Source organism: Brachyhypopomus gauderio, unplaced genomic scaffold (genome assembly GCF_052324685.1).
Source record: "Brachyhypopomus gauderio isolate BG-103 unplaced genomic scaffold, BGAUD_0.2 sc102, whole genome shotgun sequence".
NCBI lineage: Eukaryota > Metazoa > Chordata > Actinopteri > Gymnotiformes > Hypopomidae > Brachyhypopomus > Brachyhypopomus gauderio.
The window spans coordinates 298416-319999 of record NW_027506923.1 but is presented as its reverse complement, the minus strand read 5'-3'; the positions used below and the strand labels follow the sequence as shown (position 1 = coordinate 319999).

The following is a 21584-nucleotide window of genomic DNA, read 5'->3' as shown; positions in this document are numbered from 1 at the left end:
TGTGTGTGTGTGTGTGTGTGTGTGTGTGTGTGTGTGTGTGTGTGTGTGTGTGTGTGGTGTGCGTGTGTGGGGGAGGGGTGTTATGTTATGTTATGTCTCTCTTTTTGGCATGAAAGTCCATCATGTTATACAGCATTAGATCAAACAGTGGAAACGTGCTGACATGCAGGTGGTATTGTGCACTGTGGAGTATCCTTACACTATTCTTAGAGCAGTGATGTCAGTTGAGCTCGGTTTACTTTCATTTCCCAGTGATGCTAGTGCATAACGTTTTATGGTGTTTGTCTCAACAGGTAAGGTACGACTAAAATGTGCAAAATCATATTTGTGAATCATTCACAAGAAATCATAGCAAGAGGTCAGGTTACTCTTGAACTCTTAAACTTTCAAAAGCAGGCATCTCATCTGCTCAGTTGCCAGACCATCGAGTCGAATGCATTCATCTGCATGCATTACCGCCACGTTTGATTCCTGCCGTGTTCTGTCCAGAACAGCACTTTGTGGACTAGAGCAAATGTCGCACGAGCAAATAACCGGAAGTGACGGAATACATGTGTTGTCCATTACGTCAGAGTGTAGCGTTTGTAATGACGTAGGTTGGGATGATGTCGTGATGACGTGTGCTAATGTGACACTGTGGGCGTGCGGGAGGTGGAGAGGTGATGAATGGGTGGAGAACAGGGCTGAGGCGGCGCGCTGGCGGACGGGAGGGACGGTTTAATGCAACACTGGGACACGCGTTACACCTCCATCCGCTACACACGTTACACGTCCAGATCAAAGGCGTCGCCGTTACTCCGAATAACGACCCGGTATCTCCCGACCGGCCCGTTATTACAGGCAGAAAGGGCGAAGTAAAGGGCAGGGAGTGATAGAGCCCGGGGAATACACCCGTCTGTAGGCGGTACGGAGGAACGTGGTTCTGCACGGTCAGCTGATGTGGTTTAACACTGTGGGCACCGCTGCGTGTTCGGGGCTTTAATCCCCGGTGCTGATGCGTCTTCTCGCGCGCTGGGGGCGGTTCTGATGGACCCGGCGGCACCGGGGAGCTGCAACACGGAACGAGCGAGTGCGACGGGAGCTGCCACTTCACCCCGGGCGGAATGGTGGAGTGAGATTCGGGTGCGTTCGTCGCCTCTGGATCAGAACACGCGCCGCGACTGGGCACATTCGGCCGGCGGGGGTCGGTTCGCCGCGTGCTAGGTGATAACACCCCGTGAGTGGACACACGGACATGTAAGGGTCGGTCCCGGAGAACAGAAGAAGGGACTTTGTGATCTTGCACGCCGATTTCGTCGCGATCCGAGAACATTTGGTGATTTTAACGGCGCTGTAGTGAGACGCGCGCGCGTCACGGAGCTCGCGCGCTGGGCGCTTTGATCCTGCGCCACGCAGAATGAACATCGCGAACGCGTTTGGACTTTCACCCGCGCCTGGTTCTGTCATCATGCACACACACGTTTGTTAAAGATAATCACCCTCCAGAGTTAGCGCTGCGAGCCATGTCGGGCTGAGGGAGACGGAACCGACGGAACCGACCGAACCGACCAGCCTACCACGAAACTGCAGCTGCGGATCGTGGAGAGGAGAAACCCTGTTCTGCGTGTCCCGAAACCTGACCGCTTCCAGTACCGAACCTGCTCGATTGGCCGAGGAAAGGCAAGATGGGGTATGTACCGCCCGTGTGTTAGGAGTTCAGCCTGTGCTCCTGTAGGCCCGTCTAGGTGCTGCGACTCCCAGACGAGCGGGTTGAGTGTGATCAGCAGTTTCATGAGCACACCTCACCTTTCACACCTCACCTTTCAGACACACCTGGACATGCTGAATTGGAGGATGTCCAGAGTGCACGCGCGAAAACAGCGCGTTCTTTCACGGTGCGCGCGTGCAGAGCGCCCGTTTCACTCGTGCACAGACTGAACCGAGCATGTCTAAACCTACAGATCGTGTTGATTGCTGTAATGCACGTCTACATGTAAATATTAGCTTGCGTCTCATTTGAACACATTGTAGAACACCTTTGTCTTTGTGACTGTGACTTTGTTGAGTGTATAATACACTGTTGCCACCTAACTAGAACAGCACTGCATAAGGATGTTTGCATAAGCGGTTAACACGAGGGTAAATTACTTACAGAAAATGACTTAGGTAAATTACGAGGAAAAGGTCAGGCAGAATGGCACTTTAACATTTGAGTGGACATAATAGAGCTGAAAGACACTTAAGTCATTAGAGAAAGAGGTCTCTGCCACACTTGAGTTGCTGTCTTGTGTCTTTCCATGAAATAATCCAGGAGTGCTGTGTTCTCTGCTTGTGCCCATCTCCCTGACGGGTGTCTCACCGCTCTGGGGGAAAGGGCCGGACGACACCGGTGTCCATTGAAGGGATGTCCGCCATGTTTGTTTGCCCCGGTCTCTGTGGGCCAGTTGTGAGATCACACCACACAGACGTGTAGGCTCAGTAGTGTCTCATAGCCTGGTGGACCTGGTTGTGGACAGATGCAGTCTCCTGGACCGTAACCCAGGTGGGGTTGGGGATGTAGTGTAGTATGTAGTGGATTACATTTACGGCATTTGGCAGACGCCCTTATCCAGAGCGACTTACATTTTTTAAATCTCATTTTTATACAAGTGAGCAATTGAGGGTTAGGTGCCTTGCTCAAGGGCACCTCAGTCAGGGCCTCAGGTCTGGGGATCGAACCCACGACCCTCCGGTCACAAGACCAGTTCCCTAACCACCAGACCATGACTGCCCATGACCGGGATGTTTTCAAACACACACTTAAGCTAAATACAAGAAATGGGAAGCGCAGAGAAGTTGTGGTCAGTTTCCGGTGCCATGTGGGAATCCAACTGAGAACCACAGAGCACTCAGTCCAGGAACGGGCCGGTCCAGGAACGGGCCGGTCCAGGAACGGGCCGGTCCAGGAACGGGCCGGTCCAGGAACGGGCCGGTCCAGGAACGGGCCGGTCCAGGCGCTGTATCTGAAATGCTCCTCTTTCATTTGTTGGGGTGCAGCTAATGAATATACACAATATAAGGACTGAACACTGATTGGCCAGACAAATGATGATGCAATGACAGACTTAAAAAAAATACAGGCTGGGATTGGCAGATTATACACACAGGTGTGTGTGTGTGGGGGGGGGGTGTCTGTGTGGAGAGAGTGTTAGGGATACTTGTGTGCTTGGAGAGTGTTAGGGGTGTGTGTGTGTGTGTGTGTGTGTGTATGAAGGGTGTTAGGTGTGTGTGTGTGTGTGTATGAAGGGTGTTAGGTGTGTGTGTGTGTGTGTGTGTGTATGAAGGGTGTTAGGTGTGTCTGTGTGTGTATGGAAGGTGTTACAAGTGTGTGTATTTATGGAGGGGGGTTAGTGGTGTTTGTGGGATAGTGTTATCTTAACACTTTCTTAAGATATGTGTATCTTAAGAAAGCTTGCTAGGGAAAAAAAAGTCTTATCACACCGCAGCTGATATTTGATGTGTTTTTTTGTGGTTTAAGCCAGTGGAGCGCTTTAGTTTGTAGCAGCAGTGGTGAGGGCAGTGAGTTGTCCCGCCTAGCCCCGCGGGAACCTGTCTGTTCCTCTCATGTTGTGGTGTCGTGTTCTCACACGGTAGACCAAGCGTTTTCATGCCTGGACGGGCCTGGCTGCTGCTCTCGTCTGGTTATGCGGGCTCCTATAAAGGTCCAGCAGACACGCTGCACGAGGAACGTCTCTGAGCAGAGAGCTCACGTTCCTTCTTTCTGGAAGGACTCTGCTGGCGAATCTGGATTTAGCAGCAGCGTGTAAAGTGCACTTTACAATCTGGATTTAGCAGCAGTGTGTAAAGTGCACTTTACAGTCTGAATGAAATCCAGTGTAAACGTGAACGTGTTCACCCTTATTCTTTCTCACCCATTTTTTTGATGATCAAGCTTGAATCGAGGTGATTTGTGTGTGTGTGTGTATGTGTGTGTGGGAGTGTGTGCACAGACACACACTCATACAGACACTGTCATCTGTGTCCACTCACTGACTTTGAAAACACACACAGTCCCGCAGCCCTGTGCCACACAGACTGCCTCTTGTGTGAAGCCTGTGAACCTCTCTTGTGTAGTGCCTGGAGATTAACGTCCCAGGCGTGTATATGAGAGAGCTGTCCAGCTCACAGCCTGCAGGGGGAATACAGCCTCGGAGTATAATGAGGGCTGGAGATGGATTTGATTGGTCGGATTGTGTCTGCACTGTGAGCAGATGGGCACTCTCTCACCCTCAGCCTGTGCCCGGTATTTAACACTGCAGTGTGTGTGTGTGTGTGTGTGTGTGTGTGTGTGTGTGTGTGTGTGTGTGTGTGTGTGTGAGTGATAGAAAGAGCTATGTACCCTCTGTCGATCTGTTGTTCAGTAGTGCACTAACTGAGCATGTGTAAGGTGTGTGCGTGGAAAAGCTCCTCTCAGTCTGTGGGAAAGATCTTGAGATCTTCAGAGACTCCAAGATGTCGATAGTTTACCAGCTTCATCCAGCACCTGAGCTGAGAGGAGGGAGCAGTACCAGTGTTGACCTCTGCTGCCTGCTGTGTGTGTGTGTGTGTGTGTGTGTGTGCGAGCGAGCCTGCATGTTTGTATATCCACCCCGGCCTGTAGGACTATGGCCTGTGTGAGTGTAACTACATTAGGGAAGTGCTCGCCTGATTGGTGGGGAGGGTGAAGAGGGGGTTGGAGAGGACGCTCAGTGCTCAATCAGGTCAGTGGTCATGTGACCGTTGCCATGGAGATCATGCAGCCTTTTTTTTCCGTCTCATTTGGTGTCCACCTATATGGGGACTCCAAAGCCTAGAAGACCAGCGGTGTGAGCAGAAAGACGAGTCACACGTTTGAGACGTGTGTGAGACACCAGTGGCTGCAGACCCTGCGTGATAAAATGCTTGTTTCATGCTTCAAGTGAGGCTGCTTCCGTGTGTGGCTATTCAGTCCTGCTCTCCAAGCTCCGCCCTGTGGGCGTGACAGGCGTGTCTGACGTCCAGTCCTGAGAGGTGCAGTGGTCGCCCTGGAGACACTTGTGCTGCCCTGACTTTAATGGACAGTTCACAGGGCCTCACAGTTCAACAATATCTTACATTCAGTCCTTATCGCTCACTGGATACTATACAGATACTTTGCTAAATGCTCAGTATACTAAATGCTGGAATTCAAAAAAGCATAAAAATGTAGTGAAGTCTATAGTAGAGATGTCTGTTATGACGTCTGTAGTGCAGTGAAGTCTGTAGTGTAGTGTAGTCTGTGTGGTGTTGCCTCTAATGGTCTTTGTGGATCTTCTGTCGTGGAACGCTTGTCCTAGATTAATGTGAAAGGTTTCAAGTCTCAGTGACGTAGAGTGGCACAGTGGCTGGTGAAATGTTGGCTAACCACATGGCAATAAAGAGCTCAGTTGTGACCAGTGCAGAATTGCTTCCAGATTTGATGGACTGTTTTATGCAAACACAGAGCAGGTCTGCGCAGTTAGGAGACAAGGAAGGAGGAATTGCAGATGTGATAAGAAAATGAGGCGATTTCTTTTGCAAAGTGACAGAACTTTCGTCACTGAGTACGCATATTACAAGCTGCCTATTGTGATGGAGTTTATTAACTACATTCAGTGTGTGCACACACACACACACACACACACACACACACACACACACACACACACACACAGTGAGTTGTCCCATTGACACCCCCACACACGCTCTCTCACACACATGGTCTTTTGTCAGCCCATAATGAGACATCATATAAAATCAAGACCACTAAAATAATTTCCTGTTACTTCACGTGCATGCTTGTGTTGTTTACATGTTTGTTCAGTAGTGTTTATGCATTTAGCAGTATTTAAGTGTTTAGTAGTGTTCTTGTTTGTGGGTGTGAATGGATGTACAGTGGACAGAATAAAAACCTGTTCTTTATTTATAAGTACCCCATAAGGGTCTCCATATGCCACCAGAACAGGTTTGGTGCCTTGTGCAATGCTCTCATGCTGTGTCCTGGGCTTAGTGCAGCGGATCACTAGACCATCCTTCATGAAACTAAGGGTGTTCTGCTATGGATCCATCCCCATGTGTATGGATCCATCCCCATGTATGGTTTGAAGAGATCCTTACAAGGCTTCAGAGCTGTCTGTCTGCATGTAGGAAAAGGTTGAAAGACTCATCAGACCACATAACCTTTGTGGTGTTTGGTAATTATACTGTTTATCACATCTGTTAACTGTGTTTATCCAGGACTCCTAAGTGATGCACAAGGAAAGTGTTTGCCATATGTTCACCCTAATTTCGGGAGTTTGAAGCTACAGTCATCTCTGGCCGCGAGCCTGAATGAGAGATTGGCTGTCCTCTCACAGAGGGAGGGGTGGTGTACTTGCTCTCCCCTGTCAATTACAGCCACACTGGCCAATCACGGCTGTGTGAGCTCATGCATCAGAACGGGCTGGATAACCACCTTACCCAACACCAGACCTTGAAAACATGCCATGTGATTGGCTGGATGTGTTCTTCAGAGGATGCATGTGACAGTCCTTGCTGTCAGAGACATGCCTGACAGGCAGGAACAAGATTTGACTAAATTAAGGAGAAAGTTTTGGGTGGGAAAACCAAAACACATCCAACCTAATTTGACTCACATGTGTAGCAAAGTTACACTGCATGCCTGTGACTTCATGTACAAATGATGTCCTCCATGTACTGACAAACGCAGTTACAATTTCACTTAAGTTCCACAGCCAAACTTCACCTCAGAGCCAAAACTTTTTTTTCCCTATCATGAGTCTCCTTCTCGGGTATTGCTGGTGAAGTCACAAAATTGCCTTTAGCAACAGGTCGCAGGGACTTTAGTGCTAGAATGCAAATCAGTAACCTTGAGAATTTTGGATGAATTTCCATTCAAACTTGACACTCTAAAACAAGCACCATGTAGCCTACAGGAAACCTTACAAGACAAAAAAACAAAGACAAACACCTCCAGTGAAAGAATGAAACCACTTGACCAAAAATCTGGAAAGGACAAAGAACTGGAAACGACAAAGGGCAAAGTCATGACATGCGTCTTTTAGCTGACTGCTGTTCGCATGCTTTCTATGCATTCTGATTGACAGTCTCCTGCTAGGATGTTGGTGGCCTCTAGATGAAAAACTAGATCTGTTGTAAATGTGTAAATGTAAGGTATTGCTCCTGTTCTCTAGAACAAGGCTGTTAACACCAAGGTGCCCCGGGGTGAGCGCTCCTGTAATGGAATGATGTAAGACTTTCGTCATCAGAACGGTGGTTTAGTCTTTTAGTAGAAACTGGCAAGTTTCTTTTTTTTTTTCTACCAGTGAATTCTTCTTGTGGAGATTGTTATAGACAGCTGGATTTGTTACTGTGCTCTTTTGTTAAATTCTGTGCTAGGCTGTGCACTTTAGTTTTAGTTTAGCAATTCGGTGTTTTGTTGCCCACCGATGATCTGGACTTTTTCTCAGCCTCAGCCTTATATCAGCCATAACCAGTTAGCCTTATAGCCATTTAGCCATAGCCAGTTAAGCCTTAAGCCTGTATACTTCAGTGGTGGACAGTAACTAAGTAAATGTAATTCGTTACTGTACTTAAGTAACATTTCCATGTATCTGTACTTTACTCAAGTACTTTTATTTGGTAAGACTTTATACTTTTACTTCACTACATTTCAAAGCGAAAATTTGTACTTTTCACTTCGTTACATTTACAGAAACATCTCGTTCCTTTTTTATTTTTAAATCAACGCTTAATAAAATACCGAAAGGTAAAAGTGTACCATGTCACAGACTATAACCAATCAGCGCTCAGTAAGAGATTAAGATTTGTACGCTAAATGGCTGAGGATCTGACATGGCTGCAACAGATGTCTTCCCCCAACACCCCTGGCCTTATTTAGCCGAAGTGTTTGTATTCCTCGAAAAGAAGAATTATTCGTATTCCTCCTCTGCATTCCGAAGAACACATCGCTGTCAAACTTGAAAAAACACATCGAAGTAAGTTCACCATTAGATTAGTAGGTTTATATACCCCGGTTAATTATATCACATTGAAGTACACTACATTTAACAGATGCTTTTATCCAAAGCAATGTGCTAGTACCCGAATTGCAATCTGTGGAGATGCTAAGCGCCAGTTTAACACAGGAGACTCCCACGTCAAACGTTAAAGCCGGGGACACATACACGCGAATTTGGCCAAGCGAAGCGAACTTCGCAATTTATTCATATGAGGGAGGCGAAGGCAAGTAAATATGAGCGAAGCAAAATTATTAAAATTATTATTAAAATTATTATTATCAGGGTTGGGGGGCGGGGCGGCGGCATGTGTGTAAAATGTTGGCGGGGGTGGCGGCGAGTGTAAATTGTTGGACACAAATTAAGTATTATGTCCCGATCGATCGCCAGTGGTTGGCGCCACAGCGAACTAGTAACTCATTGAATCATAGATGTAGATCAGAGGTAAATAAACTAGATTTTTTTTCAGTGTGAGAAATCGGGTGTATGTGAAGTGTAGTGCGAGTGAAAACGGTCTCTGGTAAAGACAGTCAATGCGAGTGTCTCACGCTCATTGCGTGAGAGTTGGCAACTCTGATTATTATTATATTAATTATTCGGCCAAGTTTAATATTATGAGTTCAGTTGGTAGGGCTGCACACAGTTCTAGTTCTAGGTGCTAGAGCTTCTAGCTTCCCTGTCCCGCCATGTGGTGGACAACGTAGAACCTCAGAAAAAGTCCCCCAAGCTAGGACTGAAGTGGCCAGTTCGAAATTATTGTTCTGTTTGGTGGTGAATTATGTTTTTATATAAAACTGTTTGTCCACTTGTCTACCTTTCTAGTGTGAATTATTAATATGGATAAAGTTTGGAGATTAATGTTGTGAGGATAATATAGGCTAGTTTTGTGTATTTTGTGTTTGCTAGGCAAATGTAAGGCACTGTTTCCTGTTCACCTTTTGATCGAGTAGGCCTAGGGGTTTTGATGTGACGCTAAGAAAAAAAAAGGTTTTTACTTTTACTTTTAATACTTAAGTATTTTTGAAGGCAGATACTTTTGTACTTCTACTCAAGTAAAAAATTGAGGTGAATACTTTTACTTTTACTTGAGTAATATTCAATGCAAGGTAACTGTACTTTTACTCAAGTACATAATTGGTGTACTTCGTCCACCACTGGTATACTTTCGCGAGCGACCGTAGCGCGCGACTCCGCCCACCTCGCGCGACCCTGCGCGAGCGGTGTAGGCGTTTATACTTTCGCGAACGTCGCTGCAGTGTTCTCCGAAATGATAGGTGGCGATAGGTGGCAGTGGAGAATAAAAAACCCCTGCAAAACCGGGGAAAGAACATTTTTACCTGACCAGAGACCGTATATATACACATCAGGCATCAAACGTAAATATGGCTTTGCAGTGTTGTCCCAAACGATACGTTAACAAATACGAGCCTCTTGTAATTCCAGGACGAAACATGAGAGAACGTGAAGACGTTAAGATTGGGCGTTTTGAAAATAAACCACCATTAAATAATGTGATGAAAAAGCGAGTTATTTCGAATCATTTCGAGTATATGTATAAATATTTAACTTAATTAAGTTTAACGTGCTGGGAAATATTGAAATGGACCTTTAAAGTGACGTACAAGTGCATTAATTCCACCTTGTATAGGTGTATGAACCCGGCAAACATGACTTTGTCCATCGCGCTGAAGCGCGGCGCGCGCGCGAAGTTACAAAATTCGAGAGGTGCACGACTTCGCGCCGCGACAGCGCGCGAGGCCCTCGCGCACGGGCGGAGCCACAGCGATTACGTCATTTTCGCCGCGCGGACCCTCGCGCCGCGCGCGGCGTCGAGTACGACCGTAGCGCGCGGCTCCGCCCACCTCGCGCGACCTTGCGCGAGCGGTGTAGGCGTTTATACTTTCGCGAACGTCGCGAGCGTCGCTGCAGTGTTCTCCGAAACGATAGGTGTCGATAGGTGGCAGTGGAGAATAAAAAAACCCTGCAAAACCGGTGAAAGAACATTTTTACCTGACCAGAGACATCAAACGTAATTATGGCTTTGCAGTGTTGTCCGAAACGATACGTTAACAAATACGAGCCTCTTGTAATTCCAGGACGAAACATGAGAGAACGTGAAAAAAAATAAACAACCATTAAATAATGTGATAAAAAAGCGAATTATTTCGATTCATTTCGAGTATATGTATAAATATTTAACTTAATTAAGTTTAACGTGCTGGGAAATATTGAAATTGACCTTTAAAGTGCCGTACAAGTGCTTTAATTCCACCTTGTTTAGGTGTATGAACCCTGCAAACATGACTTGTCGATCGCGCTGAAGCGCGGCGCGCGCGCGAAGTTACAAAATTCGAGAGGTGCACGACCTCGCGCCACGACCTCGCGCCGCGACAGCGCGCGAGGCCCTCGCGCACGGGCGGAGCCACAGCGATTACATCATTTTCGCCGCGCGGACCCTCGCGCCGCGTCGAGTATAAAGCCTGGTTTATACTTTCGCGAGCGACCGTAGCGCGCGACTCCGCCCACCTCGCGCGACCCTGCGCGAGCGGTGTAGGCGTTTATACTTTCGCGAACGTCGCGAGCGTCGCTGCAGTGTTCTCCGAAACGATAGGTGGCGATAGGTGGCAGTGGAGAATAAAAAACCTCTGCGAAACCGGGGAAAGAACACTTTTACCTGACCAGAGACCGTATATATACACCAGGCATCAAACATAAATATGGCTTTGCAGTGTTGTCCGAAACGATATGTGCTAGTATAAAGAAACACCCTCAAAAAAAGGGGGAATGAACATTTACCTGACGCATTTTGATGTTGCTTTGTGTTTCAGGTTTGAAAAGTGCTGGAATTTAGGCTAAAGTACATTAAAATGTTGAAATTACGTTAACAAATACGAGCCTCTTGTAATTCCAGGACGAAACATGAGAGAACATGAAGACGTTAAGATTGAGCGTTTTGAAAATAAACAACCATCAAATAATGTGATAAAAAAGCGAATTATTTCGAATCATTTCGAGTATATGTATTAATATTTAACTTAATTATGTTTATCATGCTGGAAAATATTGAAATGGACCTTGAAAGTGCCGTACAAGTGCTTTAATTCCACCTTGTATAGGTGTATGAACCCTGCAAACATGACTTTGTCGATCGCGCTGAAGCGCGGCGCGTGCGCGAAGTTACAAAATTCGAGAGGTGCACGCACGGGCGGAGCCTCAGCGATTACGTAATTTTCGCCGCGCGGACCCTCGCGCCGCTCGCGGCGTGTCAAGTATAACAAAATTCGAGAGGTGCATGACCTCGCGCAGCGACAGCGCGCGAGGCACTCGCGCACGGGCGGAGCCTCAGCGATTACGTAATTTTCGCCGCGCGGACCCTCGCGCCGCTCGCGGCATGTCAAGTATAAAGCCTGGTTTAAGCCTGGTTTATACTTTCGCGAGCGACCGTAGCGCGCTACTCCGCCCACCTCGCGCGACCCTGCGCGAGCGGTGTAGCCGTTTATACTTTCGCGAACGTCGCGAGCGTCGCTGCAGTGTTCTCCGAAACGATAGGTGGCGATAGGTGGCAGTGGAGAATAAAAAACCCCTGCAAAACCGGTGAAAGAACATTTTTACCTGACCAGAGACCGTATATATACACATCAGGCATCAAACGTAAATATGGCTTTGCAATGTTGTCCGAAACTATATGTGGTAGTATAAAGAAACACCCCTCAAAAAAAAGGGAATGAACATTTACCTGACGCATTTTAACGTTGCTTTGTGTTTCAGGTTTGAAAAGTGCTGGAATTTAGGCTAAAGTACATTAAAATGTTGAAATTACGTTAACAAATACGAGCCTCTTGTAATTCCAGGACGAAACATGAGAGAACGTGAAGACGTTAAGATTGGGCGTTTTGAAAATAAACAACCATTAAATAATGTGATAAAAAGCGAATTATTTCGAGTATATGTATTAATATTTAACTTAATTATGTTTATCGTGCTGGAAAATATTGACCGAATCAGGCATCAAACGTAAATATGGCTTTGCAGTGTTGTCCGAAACGATACGTTAACAAATACGAACCTCTTGTAATTCCAGGGTGAAACACGAGAGAATGTGAAGACGTTAAGATTTGGGCGTTTTGAAAATAAACAACCATAAACTAATGTGATAAAAAAGCGAATTATTTCGATTCATTTCGAGTATATGTATAAATATTTAACTTAATTAAGTTTAACGTGCTGGGAAATATTGAAATGGACCTTGAAAGTGACGTACAAGTGCTTTAATTCCACCTTGTATAGGTGTATGAACCCGGCAAACATGACTTTGTCCATCGCGCTGAAGCGCGGCGCGCGCGCGAAGTTACAAAATTCGAGAGGTGCCCTCGCGCACGGGCGGAGCCACAGCGATTACATCATTTTCGCCGCGCGGACCCTCGCGCCGCGTCGAGTATAAAGCCTGGTTTATACTTTCGCGAGCGACCGTAGCGCGCGACTCCGCCCACCTCGCGCGACCCTGCGCGAGCGGTGTAGGCGTTTATACTTTCGCGAACGTCGCGAGCGTCGCTGCAGTGTTCTCCGAAACGATAGGTGGCGATAGGTGGCAGTGGAGAATAAAAAACCTCTGCGAAACCGGGGAAAGAACACTTTTACCTGACCAGAGACCGTATATATACACCAGGCATCAAACATAAATATGGCTTTGCAGTGTTGTCCGAAACGATATGTGCTAGTATAAAGAAACACCCTCAAAAAAAGGGGGAATGAACATTTACCTGACGCATTTTGATGTTGCTTTGTGTTTCAGGTTTGAAAAGTGCTGGAATTTAGGCTAAAGTACATTAAAATGTTGAAATTACGTTAACAAATACGAGCCTCTTGTAATTCCAGGACGAAACATGAGAGAACATGAAGACGTTAAGATTGAGCGTTTTGAAAATAAACAACCATCAAATAATGTGATAAAAAAGCGAATTATTTCGAATCATTTCGAGTATATGTATTAATATTTAACTTAATTATGTTTATCATGCTGGAAAATATTGAAATGGACCTTGAAAGTGCCGTACAAGTGCTTTAATTCCACCTTGTATAGGTGTATGAACCCTGCAAACATGACTTTGTCGATCGCGCTGAAGCGCGGCGCGTGCGCGAAGTTACAAAATTCGAGAGGTGCACGCACGGGCGGAGCCTCAGCGATTACGTAATTTTCGCCGCGCGGACCCTCGCGCCGCTCGCGGCGTGTCAAGTATAACAAAATTCGAGAGGTGCATGACCTCGCGCAGCGACAGCGCGCGAGGCACTCGCGCACGGGCGGAGCCTCAGCGATTACGTAATTTTCGCCGCGCGGACCCTCGCGCCGCTCGCGGCATGTCAAGTATAAAGCCTGGTTTAAGCCTGGTTTATACTTTCGCGAGCGACCGTAGCGCGCTACTCCGCCCACCTCGCGCGACCCTGCGCGAGCGGTGTAGCCGTTTATACTTTCGCGAACGTCGCGAGCGTCGCTGCAGTGTTCTCCGAAACGATAGGTGGCGATAGGTGGCAGTGGAGAATAAAAAACCCCTGCAAAACCGGTGAAAGAACATTTTTACCTGACCAGAGACCGTATATATACACATCAGGCATCAAACGTAAATATGGCTTTGCAATGTTGTCCGAAACTATATGTGGTAGTATAAAGAAACACCCCTCAAAAAAAAGGGAATGAACATTTACCTGACGCATTTTAACGTTGCTTTGTGTTTCAGGTTTGAAAAGTGCTGGAATTTAGGCTAAAGTACATTAAAATGTTGAAATTACGTTAACAAATACGAGCCTCTTGTAATTCCAGGACGAAACATGAGAGAACGTGAAGACGTTAAGATTGGGCGTTTTGAAAATAAACAACCATTAAATAATGTGATAAAAAGCGAATTATTTCGAGTATATGTATTAATATTTAACTTAATTATGTTTATCGTGCTGGAAAATATTGACCGAATCAGGCATCAAACGTAAATATGGCTTTGCAGTGTTGTCCGAAACGATACGTTAACAAATACGAACCTCTTGTAATTCCAGGGTGAAACACGAGAGAATGTGAAGACGTTAAGATTTGGGCGTTTTGAAAATAAACAACCATAAACTAATGTGATAAAAAAGCGAATTATTTCGATTCATTTCGAGTATATGTATAAATATTTAACTTAATTAAGTTTAACGTGCTGGGAAATATTGAAATGGACCTTGAAAGTGACGTACAAGTGCTTTAATTCCACCTTGTATAGGTGTATGAACCCGGCAAACATGACTTTGTCCATCGCGCTGAAGCGCGGCGCGCGCGCGAAGTTACAAAATTCGAGAGGTGCCCTCGCGCACGGGCGGAGCCACAGCGATTACGTCATTTTCGCCGCGCGGACCCTCGCGCCGCTCGCGGCGCGTCGAGTATAAACTAGGCTTTACTGGTTTATACTTTCGCGAGCGACCGTAGCGCGCGGCTCCGCCCACCTCGCGCGACCCTGCGCGAGCGGTGTAGGCGTTTATACTTTCGCGAACGTCGCGAGCGTCGCTGCAGTGTTCTCCGAAACGATAGGTGGCAATAGGTGGCAGTGGAGAATAAAAAACCCCTGCAAAACCGGTGAAAGAACATTTTTACCTGACCAGAGACCGTATATATACACATCAGGCATCAAACGTAATTATGGCTTTGCAGTGTTGTCCGAAACGATACGTTAACAAATACGAGCCTCTTGTAATTCCAGGACGAAACATGAGAGAACGTGAAAACGTGAGAACGTTGAAAATAAACAACCATAAACTAATGTGATAAAAAAGCGAATTATTTCGATTCATTTCGAGTATATGTATAAATATTTAACTTAATTAAGTTTAACGTGCTGGGAAATATTGAAATGGACCTTTAAGGTGACGTACAAGTACTTTAATTCCACCTTATATAGGTGTATGAACACGGCAAACATGACTTTGTCCATCGCGCTGAAGCGCGGCGCGCGCGCGAAGTTACAAAATTCGAGAGGTGCACGACGGCACTCGCGCACGGGCGGAGCCACAGCGATTACGTCATTTTCGCCGCGCGGACCGGCGGCGCGTCGAGTATAAACCAGTATGGCAGGCCGTTTTAACATATAATGGGCTTCGTCTGATTATCTGTAATTACATTCTGGATATCTAAATATTAGTTTTGACGAGTAACAATTACAATTTGACTATCCGGAATAACAATTCAAGATATCTACATTTGCATTCTACCTAGTAAGAAGAACAATTCAAGATATCTGCAATTTCAATTTGACGGATCAAAACGGCTTTTAAGATATCTAAAATGACGTCACTGGATTCGTCATTTTATGAGTCACACATCCGTAATTCTTATTTAAGATATCTCTAACGTAATTATGACTAGTCAAAATGACATTTTTAGATATCTGAATTAAAGAAGTGCGTGCATTACGCCCCTTTTGCAATGTCGCTGAGTCGTCGAAACTGCTGCCTGTGGAATTTTGGGTGGCTAAAATGGCGTTAGCTGTTCTTGAAAAGAATCATTTCAGTGCGCTTTCTGTGTGCTTAACTACTCAATATGCCGTGTTTCCAGATAGATTTGAGGTATTAAATGATGTTGGATCAGGCTAAAATCATGTTCCTCTTAGAGTGACCTGTTCTTCATGATGCATTTGTTATTTCTCTGGCCCACCATCAATAAGGGCTTCAATAAGCCTCTGAAACTGCCCCTTTAAATCCGTTAACCTATGCCCACATGTTTCCTTACGTTAGAAATGCTGGCGAATTCAATCATCATGTACAAATCGGGTACAATTGGAACAACTTGAAATAGAAACCATTTACAAAAGGAATGCTTTCATTAAATTTTTATTTTTTTTCTACATTCACAAAATCAGTATGGGAAACAATAACCTCTTAAATGTTTGTCCTACGCTCGTTTGTTTAATCTATCGCTTTTAAACAAAGCGGGCTGCAAACACGCATCGTGAACACACCCTTTTTGAATAAGGAACCACTTAAGCCGCCGAATAAGTAACCAAACGAATCTCAAACTGCGAATAAGTAACCAACTTCAGCGTCGTGAAAAATGGCACAATCTTGAAAGATCTCAACAGTATGGATTATGCGGCACTAAAAATCGTATTAAAAACACGAGAATCCGAGTTCGACTGTCCTGACATCGCGTACAGACCACTGATTAGCTAGGGTGACCAGATGTCCTCTTTTTCCCGGACATGTCCTACTTTTGAGACCTAAAAAATGTCCGGGGGGAATTTCAAAATCGTCCGGGATTTTGTTCGACTTCCTCAAACATAATACATGTACAGTCATTGTGATTAGAATTGCCACTCCGTTCCATTCCACTTCATTCCAGGTTTCTCTGTAGCACAAATTAGTCACATACTTCTCCTCAAATCTATCTACTTTACATTGTGTGTGTGTGTGTGTGAAGAAGAAAGCGTGGGCCTGCCAGTCTACCCCCGAAGCGAAAGCACGTGTGTCCGCCGGTTCTGCGGCAAAGCCGAAACGAAAGTGAACGTTTACGGCGTTAAAGAAAAAATTCCTGTGCTTTCGCCAGGGTCGTGATCCGTATGAGGCAGAGTGCTTGATGTGTACGGCACGTACTATGTTGTTTTGTGGTGTTCAATAAATGCAATTTTTACACAGACACTATGTCATTTGTGTCATATCAAACACCGATACACCGATGACCCCGGCAAAAAATGTGTCCTCCTTTTCAGAAACCCAAATCTGGTCACCCTAGATTAGCAAATACAAAGAGTGCCAAGCTTGGCGCCAAAATGCTACGTAAATCTGGGACGTATTGACTAGACAAAATGATTATTGAAGATATCTACAAACACATTCCGACTAGTCAGAATAATTATTCAAGATAACAGAAATAAAAAAAAACGTCTAGATAAAAAATGTTCAAGATCTGCAATTTATTTGTAGATATCTTTAAATGACTTTTGACTAGTCAAAAATACAGTTCTGGATATGCCTAACTTTGTTTTGCCTAGTCATTACTTACTTTCAAGATATCTTAGCTGTGGCCAGTTCACCTCTCAACCTAAGCCCGTCTGCATGTAAGCCTGTCCTTTGGTCATAGTGTAACATATGACACATTTTTTTTTAGAATCTAAACTGCTGCTGTTCCTATCAGATGAACTAACACTAAATCATTATGCTGACCATCTGGTAGACCAGTGCCCTGCTCACACAGTGCCTGCCCAACCCTGCCCGGTGCCAGGGATCCAATCCATGGGCATAGGCCAAAAACACTGAGCATCCTACACACCAGACCTCCGTCACACCCTGTTCGACAAGTGGGACAGGAGATGAGTGGGGAGGTATCACTGAGATGGTGGACGACTGTTTTGGGATGACTGGGGAATGACGATCAGAACAAATTGGAAATACACTCCATACATTACTTGGTGTACAGGCATATGTAAGCACTTCAGAGCAGAGAGTGCTGATTTAGAACTAAAGATCCAAGATGTCTCCACAGCAGACGTTGTACTGAACGCATCGCAGCTCGCTATAAGAATGCCTTGAAGTGTTAAGATGATCTTTGGACCCTCTGCAAACCTCTGCAAAGATTTAGCCATCGGATGTAACCTTAGGCTGTAATTAAAATGATTGCCAGGTTTGGTTAGTGTACGAAGAGCCACCGGGTCATCGTGTGATGAATATGGATTCGCCGTGTTAAATTACAGCCAACACAGTCCTCATTCTGATAACTTAATTAACACGAGGGACGGAGCAGTGTTCCCTCAGAGAGAGTCAGGGAGAGGGAGAGGGAGAGAGGGAGAGGGAGAGGCTAGAGTCAAGGTGAGGGAACGCTAGCAAGAACAAATAGTCCCTAAGTGCTCCGTGATGGCTCTGTCCCAGAAAAAGCCCCCATCAGCTCTTTATGAAGTCTGAAGCAGCCAATTACACATCTCTCTCTCTCTCTCTCTCTCTCTCTCTCTCTCTCTCTCTCTCCTCCCTCTCTCTCTCTCCGTCTCACTTTACCTCTGCGTCTCTGTCTCTCTCATACTTTAAGATCCGCAGTCTCTGTCCTAGGTCCTTTGACCCAGTCGCAGTAAAACAATGGATATTTAAAGGGTTTTGGGTGTCTGCTGTTGTTTTTCTAAATTTCGAGCTGAAACTGAGTTGAACTGTGCCTGGATAATGAAACTGAGTTGAACTGTGCCTGGATAATGAAACTGAATTGAACTGTGCCTGGATAATGAAACTGAGTTGAACTGTGCCTGGATAATGAAACTGAGTTGAACTGTGCCTGGATAATGAAACTGAGTTGAACTGTGCCTGGATAATGAACCTGAGTTGAACTGTGCCTGGATAATGAAACTGAGTTGAACTGTGCCTGTATAATGAAACTGAGTTGAACTGTGCCTGGATAATGAAACTGAGTTGAACTGTGGATAATGAAACTGAGTTGAACTGTGCCTGGATAATGAAACTGAGTTGAACTGTGCCTGGATAATGAAACTGAGTTGAACTGTGCCTGGATAATGAAACTGAGTTGAACTGTGCCTGGATAATGCCAAGAAAGTTCCAGAAATAAAAGATGGTTCTTGCTCCTTCACTCTTCTGCGTCAGCGTCATTTGTCTCGGCGTGATTTCGACGTCGCTGCCCTCCTAGTCTGCAGTGCTTCAAATGATCTACTGTGTTAACTCTCCCTGGGGGGGCGGAGCCACAGACAGAGGGACACACCCACACCTGCAGTCTTACTCGCACAAGCCAATGATGAAGAGTGGGCGGAATGTTATGAGGATGATGAGGGTGAAGGTGTGACTGAGATGGAGCCGTAATCCGTCCTGCAAGGAAACAGGAAACGTGTTCTTTGCATGTCGTGTTTTGCCATCAAGACATGTAAAGGTGTGGCAGGTGCCTTTGTGTTGCTACAGGCTGTTGAAATAGCACCTGTGTCTCGTACACCTGTGTCTCGTACACCTGTGTGTCATACACCTGTGTGTCGTACACCTGTGTGTTGTTCAAGTACAGTTTCAAATAAATAAAAAATATACTTGAAAATATCTTCAATTTGGAGTTGTTTTTTCTTTTTCTGTTGCGTTCTAACACAAAACGCCTAGTTGTAGTTTGGGTAAAGAGAAGGACTAATTTTAAATACTATGACTAAAGAGTCAGAGCTGCACACCTGTGGTGGGTTTGCACACCTGTCTGGTGGTTTGCACACCTGTGGTGGGTTTGCACACCTGTCTGGTGGTTTGCACACCTGTGGTGGGTGGTGAACACAGGCCAGCACAGGGTGGGTGGTGTGCTAAGCAAAGCTTCATTCTTTTTCTGTAAATCTAACCCCGGAGGCAGAGCAGAGGGTTGGCTGGCTGATGTAATGCCAGGCAGTTGTCCCTTTCGCTCCTTTAGTTGTGCGAGGTGGCTCATGAAATATTTCTCCATATGATACTCTGTCTCCACAAGCACACCCCATGCTATCCAACTTTAAAGAACGTCACACTGTCAGGAGGGAGGATAATTCTATTGCAGTGTTGTGACGACGCTTTTATAGGAGACAACCTTTAACCAGATGCCTGTTCTGACACCATCCGTCGCCATAGTGATCTCCATCGCCACACTTCATTCTTTTTACACTAATATTGGTTGTCATGGTGACTACCTAATTGTGATGTCTTGGCACGAGGTTTCTGTACGGACACACGTGGAAAGCTGTCCAACTGACAGAGTGACTGAGGATTCTGTACTCTGACACTTTCTGTACCCCCCCCCCCCCCCCCACACACACACACACACACAGTCTCGTCTCTTTGAACAGTGCCCTTGGATAACAATAGTTGTCGTTGTCATTCAAATGACAAAACCTCCCCTGCTGCAGTGTCTAACAGGGCATTAGGACAATCTGTCGGTGAACAGGAGACATGCTGGACAGAATAGGCTATTATAGTGGTGCCATGAAGACTGCAGCTCTATATATTACACACACACACACACACACTCTCACACACACACACACACACTTATAAAAATACAGCTGTATTGTAGGCATATGTGACCCCACTAGACTAATTCAGTGTGTCAGTAGTCTGATTTATATACTTCGAGTTTAGGGCATTATCCACAGATCCATCTCCCCTGACAGGGTTCAGTCTACCTCTGACACTGACCTCACAGCCCCTCTTAGACTGGCTTGGTTTCTCCTGTTCTTAAAAGGAACATCGAACCTCTTCCCAGCACATACTGCATATTAATTCATTACACTGTAATAACTTTTAAATAAATCACTTGTAGTACATAATTGAATGAGTGTTGTTGTTGTTATCACCTACAGACCCATAATGTGGGTAAAATTTTAATGGCTACAGTGTGTCTGAGTCACTACCAGCACTAGATGGACGGTGTACTGGTGGGACAGGGCGGTCAGGTGAGCCGTTTGAGGTGAACAGGGGAGGAAGACACAGTGGGGTCAGGCATTGCTTGTCTGTCATGTACAAAGATTTCCCAGAATTCATGGATGTCACTAGAGAGGACAGGGTAGTGTACAAATCCATGTTCCACGTGCAGCTACACACACTCACACACATGCGTGCACACATACACACGTGCAGACACAAACACAATTCTGTACTGCGCTGAGTAGAACTCTCATTCATAGCTTCAATCGTCACTTTTCTCTCTCATTCTATCATATTCTCTCTCTCTCTCCCTTTCTGTCATTCTGTCCGTGCCTTTGAGGCTTTCTGGTGTCTGTATCTGTTTCCAAGCTTTCATCTTTACACTGAAACTTTGCCAGAGGCTAAGCAAGTGTGTTTTGCTGTTTTCTCCGTGGTTGGGTGTGTGTGCACTGAGAGAGATGCAGAGGTAAGTGGGGGGGGGGGGGGGGGGGGGGGATCCTGTCAGACTAAAATAACACAGAGGGATGGAATAAATTTAACAAAGTACAATGCAAAGTTCCTGCTTTATCACAGAGATCCCACCCACACACTCAGCAGATTCTTTATCCTTTAGAGAGAGAGAGAGAGAGAGAGAGAGAGCCACACACACACACACACACACACACACACACACACACACACACACACACAAAACATACACATATGCATGCAATTTGCCCATATGCTTTTTATACCAAACATTCAAGTTCTTTTGAGTTAATTCTCATTATTTTTCCCGGTTGTGTTTGTTGAAATGCTGTAATGAGTATCATAAATCAGTTTAATTAGCATCAATATTCATTGAGTTTATTTTCCATTACCTGGTTTGATTCAGTGTTCTATTATGTAGTAGAGAAATGTCTAATGATCCATATCTGTTCATGTCTCTTACACTCTGTTGCCTGTGTTTATGCATGAGAGGGAAGGACTATACCGTACTCAGGTGTCACTTGGGCTCTTGTTCTGATTGGTAGATCATAATAACTCTCCTCCCCTCACATTCACCTGTGATTCTCCATGAGTTAGCGCCCCCTGTTGGTGGAAATTTAGCTCCAGTGTTTATTTTACCCAGTGATCATTGCACTAGGGGTGTCGCCACCATTTTGGCCTAGTTTTGACCTTAGATGAACCTTAGATGTGGCACCGAAGCTCGACTGAAATGAATAA

The 21584-nt window shown here is 45.5% G+C and overlaps 1 protein-coding gene across 4 annotated transcripts in view; it reads left to right on the top strand.

The window, feature by feature from the left end:
- The first annotated feature begins 670 nt into the window (after positions 1-670).
- The window catches only part of homer1 (homer scaffold protein 1), a 31954-nt gene continuing 11040 nt past the window's right edge, over positions 671-21584 (top strand). For 2 of the 4 annotated variants that reach the window (XM_076993008.1, XM_076993007.1), the window contains exon 1: positions 671-1669. In XM_076993008.1, the coding sequence (XP_076849123.1) occupies positions 1665-1669 (5 nt within the window). In that variant the 5' untranslated portion in view covers positions 671-1664. The remainder of the gene's footprint in view (positions 1670-21584) is intronic. The other 2 variants (XM_076993009.1, XM_076993010.1) reach the window with 2 other exon arrangements.